This window comes from Pygoscelis adeliae, unplaced genomic scaffold, assembly GCF_000699105.1.
Source record: "Pygoscelis adeliae isolate BGI_AS28 unplaced genomic scaffold, ASM69910v1 Scaffold67, whole genome shotgun sequence".
Lineage (NCBI taxonomy): Eukaryota > Metazoa > Chordata > Aves > Sphenisciformes > Spheniscidae > Pygoscelis > Pygoscelis adeliae.
In genome coordinates, this window is record NW_008825271.1 from 5871704 (window position 1) to 5889152 (window position 17449).

The window sequence follows — 17449 nt, forward strand, 5'->3', positions numbered from 1 at the left end:
ATCTTGTGGTACTGAAGCTTTATATCAGGCTTGCACTCTCCCCATGGGTATTCTTGGATAATTGACTGTAAAGTAATAATAACAGAAGATATGATTTTTTTGTCTCTGTTTTAAATTTAGATATTATTTTCTCACATTTTAAAGTGCTGAAGGAAGCCTGTTAAAGACATAAGCAGTAATACTGTGATTTAATCAGAGGCAATGACAGTTCGTGCTTTTGGGATTATAAAATCATCTCCTCTCTCTCACAGCAAAAGTAGGACCTGATCAGACAGCCTAGCACAGAAGGGTCGTCCACTCCACTTGGATTCCACTAGGAATCTGAGACAACCTTAATGGTAACAGAATGTGTTGATGGAGAAATGCTGTGGTGTCCTTGTATCATTATGTGTCAGTGAGACTGTAAGATGCCAGGAATGAAAGGCTGACTTTAATAGATACAGATTATGAAGACTGATGACATCCCCCTCCAAAATAACAGTAATTGTGTTTGTGTCTGGAGGAAATGTTATTTTTAGGAGTCACTTTGGCATGATAAATATTTTAACTTCCAAAATGTCTAATTCATTGTCATGCTTCAGAAGAGAATTAGAGACAGTTAAGACCAGTATTTCCACTTGATGGACAAAGTCCTTACCTTCAGCTGGCGGATTGCGACCTGTGCATGCATGCCGACCGGTGTTAATAAACCTAAACCATCAAAGCGTGGAAGCTCTTTGGGTGAATGGATAACAAAAGTTATACCAGCATCAGTATAACCAAGAGCAGGTTCATCAGTGAATTGTTCCTGATACAAAAATAATTATTTAAGATAGTTTTGGCTTTGCTTACCATCTGAAGCTTTAGCTATCTTTAAAATGGTACTATGCTTTTTTATTTGGTCTTGTATCGCTAGTCACATTTTCGGCAATTTACAGAAAAGTATAGAAGCAAACTGCCTTGAATTTCCTTTATTTATTACCTCTGTGGATATCCTTCCAGTTACTATAAACTTTCACATTTTTTATTCCTTCTGTCATCTCCCAATTTCAAAAGCAAGAAGGCATAGATGAACATTTACTCACAACTTGGATATTCGTTCCTTTTACTTGCAACTACCCATCACATTTCAGCAAACTTTCCATTACCCTCTCCAGAACCTCACTCCTGTCTCATAATTCCTAGAGAACAAAAGTGAATGTCTAAGTCATTTATCACTCTAGGTTTTAGTTTTCTTCCCTGATCTCACGAGGTGATATTCCCTGAGTTTTCTGGGTTTTGTTGGTCAAAGACAATTCTAATAAGGTCAGACTATTTACAGTGCAAAGACCAGATCTTAGCTGGCATTGAGCACTTACAGCTGCTGCTTCTGCAACTAAAATTCAGTACTACTTAGAAATTGGCACCATATGACCTTCCCTACTGGGCCTTTTATTAAAATGAACTGATGTTACCCCTAAGCGCTTGTATAGAATTAAATTACTGCTCTGATGATGTTTCAGTTGTAGGTGAACTGTGTATATATACATATACATGCTCACTCACAACTTTCAGGACCAGTTAGCTGGGGACAGAGTCAATAATAATTCTGACTTTTTAAATCTGTATTAGATCTTTCCTTTAAAATACCTTCTTGCTCAGAAATAGTTTTGATACAGAATTTTGTGCATAAAATTCTGAAGGTCTGTGTAAAACCAAACAAAAAAACCCCAAACCCAAAACAAAACACCTCTAGTCATCTATAAGTTATTACATGATTTGCTGTTTATAATCATTAGGATAGTTGTACCTGTTGGACATCAAAAAGCAAATGTAAGCCTCTTCCAGACAAACTGACTTTTCTTGCTGGAAGGTCATTGTGATTAAAAGTAAAGCAGTTTCCATATTCAGTGAAAACATGTTCAAAATCCTTCAATAAAGGAAAACAGGGAAGAGTAAAATGAAAGATCATTTGAAGTTTCCTTAGCAAATTACAATGCAAGACTACGGGGGTTGGCTGGTTTTTTTTTTCCTCAAAGGCAGTGCTAAATATTACAATCAGAAAAGTGGCAATTGATGGAAATATTCAAAAGGATTTCATCCCTTTCTATAGAAAATGAAGTTTAAAGGAGGAATTTCACATTGTTTCTTAATACCTATGAGCTGCTCAGAATCATTTAGTGAGGTCCTGTTGTTTTTCTATACCTGTTTTTCTATTATACAGAAATTATATATTCAAAAACAGCTTGTTTAATTTTTCCAGTAGATGTTTAGTGAAGACTGTTTTTCGTGTTACATATGAAAGTACAATATTTGCATTTTTTCCCAAAGCCACCTCATCATTTAATATGACTGCATCTCAATGTTTTAGTTTTAGTTATTGGCACTAGTGTCTTTCAGTTAGGAGAACTCTCCAATGCCTAATTTTAGAAGCTACAGCATATCTAAAGGTTAGAGTAATCTGAAAGAATATAGGCCTGACTTTTCTGTTCATGTTTTCTATTTAAGTTGGGAATTGCTCTGTGGAGGAATCGACATAAAAATGGGACAATCATATTCTTTGGCTGTTGTCGAAAATTCCCAGAGATGGGCTATTTTCACCTCATTATTTAAAATTCCTGTGGACTCTGCATATAGTTACCCTGGTTGTCTATATTCTTGACCTCAAGGACAAAACTACGCAATCATCTCAGGCAAAAAACTCCGTTCAAACTGACCTTCGTTATAGGCCATTTATGCAAAACGTTGTAAGATACAGCCTGGAGGTATGACAGCTTTCAAAGGCTGCTACCTGTGCAGAAGCGGCACTAGGCAGAGAGCAATTTAGACTGAAATCCCATTTTACAGCTCAGGGAGTCCAGCAGGCTCCCTCTGCAGTCAGCGGGAGAATCGGGGTCCTCAGGGTGATTTAGAGCAGGACTTTTTTTCTCCATTGGCTGACTGTAAAGGGTCAACAGGGGGAGTAGCTGGCAAAGCTAGATGTCTCAAGTTTAGTGGTAAGAATACATCCCCTTCCCCTCCATGCTACTGTTTTAGTAAAATAAACATATTTACCTGTGGATAACATGGCTTTCCAAAAAATTCACATTCTAGCAATGTGCTGCTGTTCAGATAAAACCCATTTTTCCTTGTAAACTCCTTGATGCTGAAGTTCTGGTTCCCAAGAAGGAAATCATTTAGCTCTTGAGAATATTTATCTTGCACAGCAAATTTTTGGAGAACTCCAGACACAATGTTCCAAATTAAAAAAATTATTTTGAGGTTGCTTACTGCATGAGCTTGAAACCTGTCAGTGGGAAGGAGAAAGAATTGCTTGGAGTTCTGCAGAGTTACAGGACTGATCTCAAGGCTGCTGTTGCCAAATCTGTGACATGATTTGTTGTCTGCTCACAAACTATAAGTGATTCTTGCCCGCCATGTTGCACTTTGATCTTTACAATATGAATAAGCAATATAGTCTCCATTTCTAGGAAGGTATTTTCCATATCTGAAAACCGAAAACGGACACCTTCCCATGGCTATTCTGGTCACTCATATTGGAAACATTTCTGTTGTGTGTGGTTGTTCCTTAAAAAAATAAAAACCAAAAAACCTGAGTAGCGTAGCCATCTGCATAAGCCAATGACCAGATTTGTAGAACAGATGACAAGCTGAACAATTGCATTTACAAGTGGGAAACTAGCTGGGAGGAGCTGTTCCTTTCAAAAAAGTTGTCTTCCGTCATTTAGAAAATTGATTTCTAAGTGCATTTGCAGTCATCTCATATACCTGCTTTACTAAGGCGCTACACCCCAGTGTAGAGACAGTCTACCTTCCCATGAGCTCTGTGGCTGGTGACACAGTGGTATAAACCAAAGGTGATCCTGACTCCTAGAATCCACTTGAAAAATCTCAAAAACATGATGAGGTGTTGGAGGTGCTTTCCTGATGTACAGCATTGAAGTCCTTTATTGAAGTAAAGTAAGGGTTTACAGAACAGTTATAAGTTTGAAAAGAGAATAAACACAAATGAAACTACAATACCATGTTCTTTAGAATTGCCATTTTATGTAATCCTATTTTTAAAAACATATCAACGTATTGGTATAATAGATCTTAATGTCCCAACTTAAGGAAGATTGGTAGGAACAACTCTCCACAACTGAATTTCAGTAAAAAAATAAAGACAAAGGTAGATTTGTGCCTCTTTGTCCTGCCAACAAAAAACCTGGTTACTAAAAACGGGAGGGAAGGATAAGCACAGCATGAACAACAGATGGATGTGGCAGCAAACTGTCGCTTAGGCAGACAACTGCTATGCTCCGTAGCTATTTGCTTACAATGTGCTGCCGCTATAGTTACAAGAAGTGAGGCATTTTTATAATAGGCAGCCCACTGTAATCAAGAGGGACTTCTACCTGCAGTGCATGTTGTGCAGTATAACCCAGGATGGCTTTATGCAGGGCAATGGGAAGGAGGCATAGTGAGGCGGAACGGCTCCAGATATTTGAGACTTGGATTTCTGGCTGAGTCTGCCAGCAAAAGGTAGACGATAAGAAAACTTACAATTCTTGAGGAAAAAATGCGGGTAAACTTTCAGTATTTCTAAAACTGTTCTAAATTACATATTTGCTTTAAAAATCGGGCCGTAGGTTTATTACATTGTTTCAAATTGGCTGCAGCTGAATCTTGGCCATTATCTTCAAATGTAGAAATCTGTAGTGAAGCTCCTGCTTAGATACATGACTTCCAAACAAACCAAATGCTTCCCTCCTGCAAATCCCACTGACATCAGCTGGAACCATAAAGGCTGAGCACCTCTGAAAAAAAAGTATCTACTTTGCCTGAGATTTCTACATTTGTGTGAGGTTTCTATTTGAATCTCTCTATTTGCAAATCTTATCTTTTATTTTTAACTTTGATGACTGTCTCTTAGTTGCACTGTAGAAGCAACACTCATACATAGAAGAACAACACCAGAGAGGTTTTTCTACTCCAACTTATGTTTTGAAACTTAAAAACCTGTAGTGCAATTGTTCATCTGAAGGAGGGGGAAGATTAAAAAAACGACCCCCCTTCCTTGATTCTCGTATGTTCCTTTTCATCTAGGTTTTACTTGTCTGTGTGGAAGACATGTCCCTCAGAGCTGTATTTTCCTTGTTTTACGCGATTTGTTCAAGCAAATTGTGGAACCTGACTGCTTTCAGATAAAGAGGTGTTGCCTCTCAAGAGCAAACAACAAACATAACTTTTACCTGTTCAAGTTGCAAAAAGTCACAGCAGGGAATTTGACATTTTCCACATACTGAATGACCACTGTAGTTGTGGTTGGCCAGGTGAAGTAGTAGATGAAGCGACCGCAGATTTGCCAAATAGCAATGGCAAGACAGCCCACCACTACTAACAGCCACAGCACTTTGCGAGTCTTGCTCTGCTTTTGAACAATATTATGCACTCCATGAAATGAAGTGGATGAAGCAAACTCCTGATGATACTTCCTTCTGTCTTCCAAATGTGGCAGCAGCTTCTTTATTAAGTACAATCGTATCTTTTCCAATATTCCTTAATATGGAACAAAGTGAAAACACTTTTTTAAAATTAGCATTTAAATGGCACTTAAGAAAGGAAACCATGTAATTTTGATATTGGAAAGCAGTTGTAAAGTTTCTCTTTAACTGTAAATTCTCTCTTTAAGAAAGTAGTGAACTTGCTTCTGAGGATGGAAGAGTTGTGTGCTAAGAGATGAGCTCAGTGCTGCCTGAGGACAGACTATATCTTGCAATATTTTAAGCACACAAATTTTTAAGCACATTAATATAAAAAACTAGTTCCACTTCTGTGGAAAAGATTGGATTTTGATATACCTCAGTGATCTAAAACCACAGGTTGCTGTGAACCTACTGTAAAAAGCTAAGCGTCTGATTTTTGCAGTAACATCCCTTTAAAGGCCTGGTCCTTCATACTTGCTCTGAGAAATAAGGTAAAAAGGGAATGATATGGAAGGGAATTCCACTCTTTCACTGTTAAAAGTTTCTGGATAAAACTTGACAAGTTACAGGTTCAAAAGGAAATCTACTCTCTTTTTTTTAGGTTTACTAAAAAACCTTTTTTTTAGGTTTTACTTGTCTGATTCCATAACTTTGAAACAGGAATGTTTTTGGTTTTCATTTACCCCATGTTTTCTACAAACTGATGTTAAAAAAAAACAAACCAAACCAAACCAAAACATTTTTAAATCTAAGTTTAAGAGCTATAACAGCAATGAATATAATCAATACCTGGAAATGTAGTCATTTTCTTATGCTTGTTGCTGAATAATCTTTTGAGCAGGGATTTGACAGAACATTCTCTCTCAAAACATCCAAATGAGGGAAACTTAATAAGAACTTTCCTGTATCTAGTCATAATTGGACCAGTCTCTTTGTGAAGTGCTTCATTTACAGATTGTTATCTGCTACTTTATTCTGTCATTAAGAAAGTCCATAAGAACAGTAAATTAAAGAAATTTTGTGAGACGATAATAATTAGGATCTGAAAATATTTAGATCAGTGTTTAACAGCAATTAAATGCTTCCCTAATTCCATTTTTTAACCAAAAAATAGATTTAATAGTGTGGCATGTGTGGTAGGAAGCGAATATACCCTTTATAAGACTGATTTACTTGAGGCTATTACAGTTGGGCAAAGGAACAAAGGGATGTAAGAGTCATCTGCCAAAGCTATCGTGACCACATCAGCACTCTGGGATGTTGCTTTGATCTCTGCACAGTCTCTGGACTGTGATAATGAAATCCCAGATGGTGCTGGATTTCAAAATATTTCTGAAGGGAAAGAATTTTCTTTATATTGTTCTTTAAAGATCTATGTAAGAACTTTGATCAATACTGGTATAATTTATTGTGACCCCTTTTTATCATCAAACAGTTTTCTGCTGGAAAACTGTTCAAAAGTTCCTCTCCTAGCTCTAGTGACTATTGGATCCCATTGTAAAGCTGTTCAGCAATGTGTGCTTTTGTACGTCGCGCTGGAATGGAGTGGATTTCTGGTTTTGCTGTAGGCTTCTCTCTCAGCAGCGCGTGTGCAGTGGGACAAGCACTTTGAGCGTTCCCTGAATGACAGCAGAGCAAAGTACATTCATAGCATGTGTCTGCATCTGCTGCCCATAGACTCCAACACGAGACCACCAGCAGGTCAGACCTTTTCTCCAGGGAAAGTGCTGTGTGTGTTTATTCCTCCTATACACACTGTGCTAGGCAAGAGAATGATAGCATATCCCTACATAAAAGTCCATTGCCATCAAAAAACACTAGTTAGCTTAATCAGCAGAAATGTAACTTGCAACGAATCCATGCAAATATGTAACTAAACTGTACTTCGGCTCTTGTGCATAGCTACTACAGTAAGTATACAGGATGTTTTATCCGATTGCAAAAGTTTTGCTGTTAATGCATAAGATTATCTAATATCATACTGCTGCTTTCATTACTGTCTTTCACCAGATGAATTAGCACTACTAGGTGAGTGTCTTTAAGAATCCTTACTCTACTTTCAGATTTCATTAAAAATGCTATAATTAAAAAAAAATAGGAAGAAAGAAAGAAAGAAAGAAAGAAAGAAAGGAAGAAAGAAAGAAAGAAAGAAAGAAAGAAAGGAAGAAAGAAAGAAAGAAAGAAAGAAAGAAAAAGAAAGAAAGAAAGAAAGAAAGAAAAAGAAAGAAAGAAAGAAAGAAAGAAAGGAAGAAAGAAAGAAAGAAAGAAAGAAAGAAAGGAAGAAAGAAAGAAAGAAAGAAAGAAAGAAAAAGAAAGAAAGAAAGAAAGAAAGAAAAAGAGAAAGAAAGAAAGAGAGAAAGAAAGAAAGAAAGAAAGAAAGAAAGAAAGGAAGAAAGAAAGAAAGAAAGAAAGAAAGAAAGGAAGAAAGAAAGAAAGAAAGAAAGAAAGAAAGAAAAAGAGAAAGAAAGAAAGAGAGAAAGAAAGAGAGAAAGCAAGCAAGCTTGTTAACTATGTAGGGACAAGTGGTAAATTGCTAGTATGATATTTCTCACATGTGGTGGATTGGATAATAGTATGAAATGTGCAAGTTGGGACTAGCCATTTATTTTGGGATTTGGTCTGTTTATGAGGAATAGGTACATTCCAGTGATACATAATTAATAATAGAATGGTTATTCCAGGTCTCAGTTAATGAATAGTAAAATAATATACCACAATAATGAGTGGGTGTGAGATTATAAATGACTAACCCTTCATCCTATGCTGTGCAAAATGTAGGCTGTGTGGATCTGGACTAAGGTTGTGTAACCAACACTAGCTATAAGTGAGTTAGAGCATCCAAGCTGCTGCTAGATAGACAGTAAGTCTTGCAAGACCTTAGACATATTAGACAACAAGGTCTTGAAAGCGCTGTGTTCTGTTAGTAGCAATACAAAGTACATTTAATGCAGGGACTACAATAAAAAATGTTTTTGTCAAAGATGTGAATAAAACCAATATTTATAGAAGATCCAAAGAGTGGAGGATGGATAAGTAAAAAAGCAAGGAGGTAACTAAATGAGAGGAATCCAGGTCCAGGAGCAAACCACATGTTTGGAGCAAAATATAGAACATGCATGAAGGAACTAGTAAGGTAGCTTATACGTTCAGGATGGGCTGCAGATGCTTTGCCTCAGGAAACACTGATTACTGGAGAAGCCCCGAGAACCATCATGGTTAGTCAGATAAACCTGGTTTTCCAGTCAATGTTGTTAAAGAAGAAATGGATTCCCTGCATGTATAACCAGGGATACATGGCCAGGGACGTACTATTATGAGCTTATTTAAAAACCTCAGAAATTCACAGTATCTTTAATGTTAACACTGTAAATTGAATTTAAAGGGTTTTTTAACTTCAGTAAGCAGGTAATTGATCACAATCTATAACTACTTGTATAGGCAACTGGTAGATAACAATAATAGGCTCTTTGATCTAGTGGGGAAAAAGAAGTAACAGGACCCAGTGGGAAGAACTGGAAGCTAAGCTCTTGCATAGCAGAAATAAGGTACAACATTTTTATTTTTGTATTCCCAATGTTTAATTGTGATTAGATTTTCATTAATGAACATAGCAAAAAAGAATGGCTTTTAAAAACATAGCTCATCTTCAGCCAGAGCTCTTACCTGGAAGGAGTTATTTCAGGAAGGTTATATGTGGCCTCTGTGCAAGGGTTAGTTAGTCTAGATAGATTTGTGATTTCCTCTTTGCCTTAATCTAAAAATCATTAAAGTATGATATCATTCAGAGAAATAATTGCCTAGTTAAAACTGTGTTAGCTTTATTCTAAATGCATGAAGGACTGATAGCTAGAGACTGTTCCTCACTTCTTAAGTAAGAGTATGATTTTTTTCTACGAGATTTTTTCATCTCTCCCTTCTTCTTTATGTCTTGAAAATGTACATTACTGCTATTTTTGGACAAGGTTACAAGAGAAAGGAGACAGATTTTCTCATTTTGGTTGTCAGTCCTGAAAAAAACTACCAAAATGTAACAAAACTCTTGGTAAAGCACTCTAATATGTCTGGTCACATACCTTTAGCATCCGATTGAATGAATCTCCCAAGCTGGTCCATGAGGCTGTGCTTATTTCAGTAAGGAAGGAATGGATAACAAGGTGCCTTATCACTGTGATCATTGCTAGGTAGTGGCTTTTATAGAAAACCAAATGGGAGGCGATACTCGATGACACATAACACTGGGCAATTTACCTGCCGGGGTTGCTATGTTTTGCCTTTAAATAACATGGTCTGCAATGTAAAAGAGAAGATTATTTTTATGACAGGATCAGCTGTACATATTTATATACATTTCAAGTACGTATTATACTAATAATAGTACAAGTGCAGGCTTGTCTTGTGTGTTGCATCACCTTGCAAATTTTTTTCATGTTTTTTCCTTTTATTTTAGAAAGACCAATTATCTTCACTAAAATACTGCGCTGTTCAGAACTAAATAGATTCTCCTTAAGTAGATAAGGAGCCCTTCCTGCTCTGGAGGGCAATAAATGTCTGCCACTAGGTTCGCACCAGCAGCAGGATGCAGTTCATCCATGCTTTGAATAGCTGTCTTCATAACCAGCTCCAGATTTCATGTTCTTGTGGGCTTTAGCAAAAATGAGCTGTTATTCCTGAGAACTAACCCTGTGGGCGAGGATTAAAATGCATGCAGAGTCAATCATTCCAGTAACTCCTGATGAAAAAGGACAGAGACTGCTTTTGTGTCAGATGTGTGGTATGATCTTGTTTGAAATTTGTTTCAAGGAAAGAACTGAGCATCTAATAAAAGGCAATTAAAAATACTAGAAAAGTCAGACCTGGAATGTTCTAGATTAATGCTTTAGGAAATAATAAAAAAAACCCCCTTCATATTCCCTCTCTGATCTGCAGAGGATGGGAATGGCTGCTGCCTTTTTCATTCACCCTCTTAGTAATGGTCCAGTTGATTGCCCACAGTGTTCTTGGGTTATCAGGTGTATTAGCTTGGCCCCTCAGTGCCTCACTGACTAGTTGTTTGCCAACTGTTTGCTGGCCGTCTTGTTCAAGCTATGAGCTGCCAGGTAAAGCACGGAACTCCATTTAGTCATTCCCGTGTGACAGGCAGAAGATTTCTGTACTCAGCTTCTTGGAAATCCCAGCTCCATTTGTCACTTCTGTCTCACCGATGAGGCTCTCTGCCAGGGCAAGATTTGCACAGCACTTGCGTTCACTCAAGCAGCGAAGTGCTTAACAGTAAACTGTTTTTCAACATCTGTATGTAACTCAACCACATCTAAGGCACTGCCGAGCAGTTAATTGCAGATCCATTGAGTCCTTTTAATGGAAACCACTCTAATTCATAGAACCCAGACAATGCCTCTTGCTTGAGTTGCTTGAGTTCTTAATTATGTTGGTCTTTTATACCACTATATGCATACGATTAAGAAGTACAAACTGTAAGTTGTTCTCTACACAGCAAATATGATTCATCTTACTGGTTTCTTCAGAAAAAATCTGTGAGTTGATGTCTTACAAAGAGTCTACGATTATGTAGTACTTTAGACGAACATGGCTTGTGTTCTCTGGTTGTGTTTTACAAAAGAAATTGATTTTTTAAATTTTCTTTCTTTTATGGTTGTTTTACATTAATTCTTAAGCAAACGCTAGGGGGCGAAGACCAACCATCTTGTATTTGTTCATCTTTCCCAAACGGCTTGCACAAATAGCTTTCAGATTATAAATTGGTCACAGGGAGCTTCGTTTGTCCGCTCACTCCTTGCAGTGTGTATCTGGTTATCTAAACAACACATTCCCTGATACTTAATGCAGTAAAGGGTGGAAAACCAATCGATGACAGAGGTGGTCATGATTTTTTGTATTTATACATATTGTAAATTTTGTACTCAAAATGTTATTTGAAGTCAGTCCTCAGTGCTGTTCAGTTCTTCTCTTACAGTGCTAAATTTTTAAAAAATGCTGCAGCCAGCATAACTACATAGCTATTTGCTGAGACAAATAGATAACGTGTTTCTGAGAAAGTTATTTCTTTATAGCCTAGTTGCAGCAAAATGTCCTGTAGGAATTCTTATGGCTGCTGAGAGAAAATAAGTACAAACACACACACAAATACGTATTCGGTGCATATTTAGCTTTCATTGAACAATTTTTTTTTTCCAGAAAATGTCAAAGTGTTTCCTTCCAACTTCTGTTTCATTGCATGAGGCTCTCTAAATGCTTCAGCAACATTAATGCTTCTTATAATGTTTTGCTTAGCTCTCTTTTTTAATAGAAGCATCTCAAATACTATCTCCTTTTAAGGCAGAGCAAGTAATGCATTTGCTAATATAGCAGACTGCAAATACTTACACTCAATTCATACAAAAAATATTAGCAAAAAAGGAAAAACAGAGCAGAAAAAAAGGAAGTGACTACATCTGGACTGTTATAATGCATTGTCATTGCCATTTCATGGCAAATGATGGGATATGTGGAAAATGGCAACTAATTGTATATGCAACCCTCTGTCTTGCTCCTTCCTTCAAAGCAGGTACACCAGTGGATTCAGCAATGGAGGGGGGCAGGGAGCTGCAGAAGAAGGGGCTCAAAGAGAGTTTGAGGACTCACTGGGTCTGTCTCTGCATTGAGGCAGCATCAGCTATGACTGGAGAAATTATAAGCTCTCATCAATGTTTTCTAGTGCTCTACAGATACTAGGAATTTCTTTATTTTTTGTTTTCTGATGTCTGTGTTATCTTGCCATAATTTAAACTGGTTACTCCTTTTCCCATTCCCTTGTATATGGAAAATTTTTTATTACTCTTCCCTTTGAAGGAAAGTTATTTATCACTTACCCCCCGAACCTTCTCTTAGTTATACAGGTCAAGTATAATTCTTTCCATCTCTCTTAATGGGCCATATTTTCAACATCAAACATTCGTTGTTCTTGCTATTCTCTTCTGAGCCCTTTCCAAGTGGTTTTCATCTTCCTTGAAGAGTGGTGCCCAAGACATAATACAACAGACAAATTCTTTCTGATGCTGGATGGAAAGGAGGGTTTCCATGCCATGTAGAAATCTTCCATTTAAAATTTCCAGTATAAAATTTGCTCTTTTCACAATTTTGCCTTTCGTTGCTTAACATGTTATTTTTGAATAGCTGAAACATCCAGATAATTTCTATAGAATTTCTTATTTGCTGGTTTGGTTATCACAGCTGAGGTTCAAAAGTACTACTCTTCGCATCACTGAAGCTGCACATTATTTATTTCAGTACAGCAAGATAATTTTGAATTCTAGCCCCCATCTGCCAGCATGCTATTATACCTTCCAGGCTGTTCTCATTTGTCAATTTAAGAAGTGTACAACCTAGTCCGTCATCCAAGCCATTAATGATAATACTGAATACCATCAGATTAGCAAATTGTTATCAGCATTTGTCCTGAACCAGCCCTTTGCACTTGCCAGCCAGCTGTACCATGGAGTAAACAGCAGCACGAATTGAGCCACGTGGAGGCCTGGGAGTAGCTTATGGCTCCAAATTTTGAGTTCACTGTACCTGGCTGGTAACCAAGATTCAGGTGTTTAGGAGGGGAAAAACAACAGCCTTCCTATACTAAAGAATTGCACCTTGCGTTGGAGTACAGCTTGCAGACAACCCATGAAAGCACAATCAGGACGAGTGTTGTATATTTAGAAAATACAGGTGTAGGAGGAACTGGTGGTAACCTAGGAAGAGTTCCTTTTTAAGCACAGCTTGGGGCAAGAGATTTGGTACCAGCATTAACAGGGTCAGATACTGTGCGATGTGAAAGAAATTCTGCCACATTCTGCTGAGCCACAAATGATAGACAGCACGGGGGAAATAGTGCTGGGATGTTTAAAACATAAATGGAAGTTAAAGGTATGCTGGGAAGTGATGACACAGTTCTTTGTGTTTAAGAAGTAGAACAAATACAATATTAAAAAAAAAAATCTTGCAGCACTATCTCTTCTCTTTGTTTGTAGTTTGCAAGACCTTGAGCTCTGTTCCTCCCCCGGGTACAAATGTCTGATTGGATTATTAATATTGCATCAACTTTAAGCTTGTTTGTTTTAGCCTTGAGTCACTAAATTTTATTTTTCTTAAAACCGACTTAATTTCAAATGCTAGTTAAATAACAAGTCCAGTTTTGAAAATCACAAAACGCTCATTTGAGCAGAGGACATGTTATGGTGCCAAATTTATCTTCTCCTCACCTTCCTTTTATGTGTCTTTATTCACCTGTCTATCTCTCGTTATATTATTAAATTGGCTGGGGAAGTGATTTTTGTTCAGTGCTTGTATAGCAGCCAGCACAGTGAGGTTCTGGCTTAGGCTACTGGGTGCTTCACCTGTGCAATTTGAGTTGCACCTTGTCAACCAAAACCTACTAGTAGCTGCTGTACTGCATTTTACTATTATAGTTGTGGGTTTGTTGTCCAAGAGACAAATTCTTTCATCGCTATAATTTTATGGAACTAACAATGCTTACATCTATACATCGAAAAGATACTTGCGTTTTGAATGCTTCATCTCAAAAAGGTCACGACGGAATCTGCACAAGTGCAGAAAAGGTTGACTGGGACTATAAAGGTATAGTGCAGTTATTTCTCATAAGGTCATAAGCTATGACTTAGTACCAAACGGAAATTAAAATTACTTGATTACTTGGCAGGAAGTTTGAAATTGGCACAGGGAAATACACTTTCACATGATATGCACTTCAGTTATGGAACTCACTGCTGCAGGCAGATTCACAGAAGGGTTATTAAATGCAAAGACACAGGTATCTTAGGAAGTCCTGGACTATCAACATTGTAAAGTTAGATGGATGTACTGGGGAAATGATCTCACTATAAGTTTGCTTTTTAGTTTTTTGGGGTTTTGTGTGGTTTTTTTAAATGTCTGATTGTTTGTTTTGTTCTAATAGCTCTTTCCAAGACATCTGCTATTTTCTAGTAGAAACTCTTCAGCGTGGCATGACCTACTTGGATCTTTTATCCAACTCACTGCAGCCACTGTTACGTAGGTAGAAGCCATCTGTGCTGGATAACTCGTAGTCTGTAATTCTGGGGCAATAATGTTGGGAAGCTTCAAGCGTCACTTGTTTGTAGCTAGAAGGTCTCCAAGCTCTTTGTTCAAGTTAATGAACATTGGAAAAACAAATTGATCTGTGATGATTTTGTAATCAGAGTGAGAGTCTGAGCAGAAGAATGGGTGACGCTGTCCAAACCATTTGTGTGTGCATTTTTCCTTCTCCATAAGTGATTTCATGTAGGATAACTTGAGATTTGGCCTGGGTGAACAGGTCACTTCTAATTTAGTAGGAGAGAAGGCTCTTGTGGGATTCATGACAGTACATAGGAGGTCATTATTACTTACCTGTCTTCATCAGACTAATGTTTTAAACATAGAGCCCCACACAATAAGAAGATGCAGACTCTTGGCTCCAGCTGTATCTACAAAATATGCTACAGGCCACCTCTGCCTTATATCAAACCTCCCCTTGCCCAGGCTAGAGGGAGGCTCCCTTTTTGAGCATATGAATCACTTCTCTCAGTCCAAGTAAGTTCAGTTTGTCTCTGCTCTGCACCCCTGTTGTAGCTGAGATGAGCAAAGCTAGCCCAGCCACCCCATGTCCACCTGGGGAAGGGGAGGGAAACAGAAAGGGGACGAGGGTGGATTAAGAAGGGTGCTTAACAATTCCAATGCTTGGTCATGAAGGCCATGACGGTTCGTCTGAAGGCCATAAAGTGCAGTTCTGGGGAGCTGTGGGTTTTTTTCTGCTGTGTTTAACTGTTTGTCTTGTATTCAGCCCAGTCACAAAACAGAACATTCTCACTGTCTGCTGAGGTTAGAGTCCTCTGATATGTTTCTGGAATGAACAGAAGTCTTTCTGCCTGACTTTCATGCTTTAAAAGTAAATAAATAAATAACTAAATAAAAGCTCAAGGGCACACAAACAGTCTTGGTTTTCATGGCCTTGCTCAGTCATCCACAGCACGAACAGCAAGTTGTGTATGTAGTTACATCTGCTTCTATGTGGTTCTGAGTGTTCAGCATGAAAAAGGGAAATGATGGTGCATTTTGAGAAAAAAGTAATACTGTCAATTAAAATCAAGGTTATGTTTTGCTTTCAGATATATTCACATAGAAGACCTTTTTTCATCAAGACTCATTTATGATTATGCTAGTATAAAGAGATGGCAAAGTAGCTGTAAAATCTGTCAGGGCATAAAGGCCACTCAAACCACTCAAAGAAAAATCAGGTCCCTACAGTGAGCCCCAAATTTGAGCAGCATGGCAGGAACACATTTATTTCTAAGGGTGTCCGCAGCCACACCGGAATTTAAGGCTCTGAGCTGATCCAAACCTGAGGGCTCTTTTAATCCATGCTATCATCTACACTGCCAACAGACAATTTCATAATCAGGTAGTACAAGTCACTTTTTAAAATTTTTTTTAGTACCAAGTTCATTACACACTTGTGAAGCCTTACTGAGGTCGGATGAAGGCAGCCAGTAAGATGAATGAATGATAGTCCTGTACTGTCTATGGTTTTATTTCAGGGGTTTTCAAGTCCTCATTAAGACCTCTTTTACCACTGATCTTGGATAGTTTCGGGTCTGTTGTAGTTGGAATGGTTAGAGAGCAGAACTCAGCTAGCGTGAGATTAAATGTCCTTAAATGAATGGTTGCAAGGATAATATTATCCATAATATTACCCAGCTTTTCAGGAAATGGTCAGCTTGCCCTCGCTAGGTACACAATGCAGGTAGGAGTTACCAACTTTAAGTCCCATACTTGGTTTTGCTTCTCTCTGTAACGCATGAATACAGTGGCGTGTTTTGTTTGCTTGTTTTTGAGGCAGGGCGGGGGAGAGGTAAGGCTTTTGCTCAAGAAGTTAACATGAAGCCACTTCCAACATTTCTAGTTTTCAAAGTAAAAGATGGACAGTTAAATTACTGCAGCATCAGATCACACTGATTGAACTTATGCACATTTTAGATTGAACATTTATTTCAGTCGGGGATACCTATGAGAGATAGAAAAGAGAGAGCAAATTATTTCTAGTTTGTGTGCAAAATCAGAGTTCATATACTTTGCCTGGTAAACATGGATTTGCATTTAATGTAAAGAATATAGTCTGTAGTATTCACTCTACGAAGCATATACAAAGTATAGAGTATATATTTTAGATGCTAAAAACAAATTTACTAGGTAGTCTTTTTTTCTTAAACACGTATTTGTTTTTTGCTCCTCACAAAAATACAGAACTTGAGCTTACCATCCTCATTCTGCATTGTGTATGAAAGCAACAGCTTACTTATTTTTAATTATCTCTGCCATGGAAAGGAATTGTTAAATTGTTGGGACTTTTCTAGGATCTGAGTGAATATTTTGATAACAGTGCTTCATGTATTGACAGCCCTGCAAAAAATATTTTTGTTTCTTATTTTAAATCAAAGCATGATGTTGTACAAACATGGTTAGAGGAATGTATTTGTGGCCAAAGTGTGGGCTTGAAACAGACTGCTCGTGTTTCTTTTTTCCAATGTCTTTGCAGTTTTCTGATGATTTGGAGAATCATATTTTTGAATCCTCTCACATATATCATAAGGGTCTTGGTTGCTAGTGAAATACAAGAGGAACTGATGGAAACGCAGATATTGGTGATAAAGGACTCAGAGACACTCGGGAATGTTCTCTCAGCAGGAGGGTCCTGAGCATAGGCAAGCTTTCTAAATGCACCAGCACAAGAGGGTTCAACAGGAGAAAGTGAACATGGTCATCGTGCAAGAGCGATGAGTAGTGGATGCGTTTCATTTGGATTGTCAAGTTTCACAAGCGTTACTAGGCTGGTGTTTTTTAAGATGGAGGTACTTTGGGACCAATCAGCTATGAGGTCCCTAAACAGAGAGTTTGAACGTGTTGGAAATACTGGAAATAACTTTCTAAATCGTTGTAGTCTGGCTGATTTATTTGATTGA

General features: G+C 37.7%; 1 protein-coding gene across 1 annotated transcript in view; it reads right to left on the reverse strand.

Moving 5' to 3' along the window:
- The window catches only part of ASIC5 (acid-sensing (proton-gated) ion channel family member 5), a 17191-nt gene extending 7652 nt beyond the window's left edge, over positions 1 to 9539 (reverse strand). The window contains 7 exon segments of the mRNA XM_009329804.1: positions 1 to 6; positions 9 to 65; positions 638 to 787; positions 1769 to 1888; positions 3013 to 3244; positions 5193 to 5499; positions 9500 to 9539. The exon segment at positions 1 to 6 is cut by the window's left edge and continues 82 nt beyond it. Of these exon segments, the coding sequence (XP_009328079.1) occupies positions 1 to 6; positions 9 to 65; positions 638 to 787; positions 1769 to 1888; positions 3013 to 3244; positions 5193 to 5499; positions 9500 to 9539 (912 nt within the window).
- Positions 9540 to 17449: the final 7910 nt, after the last annotated feature.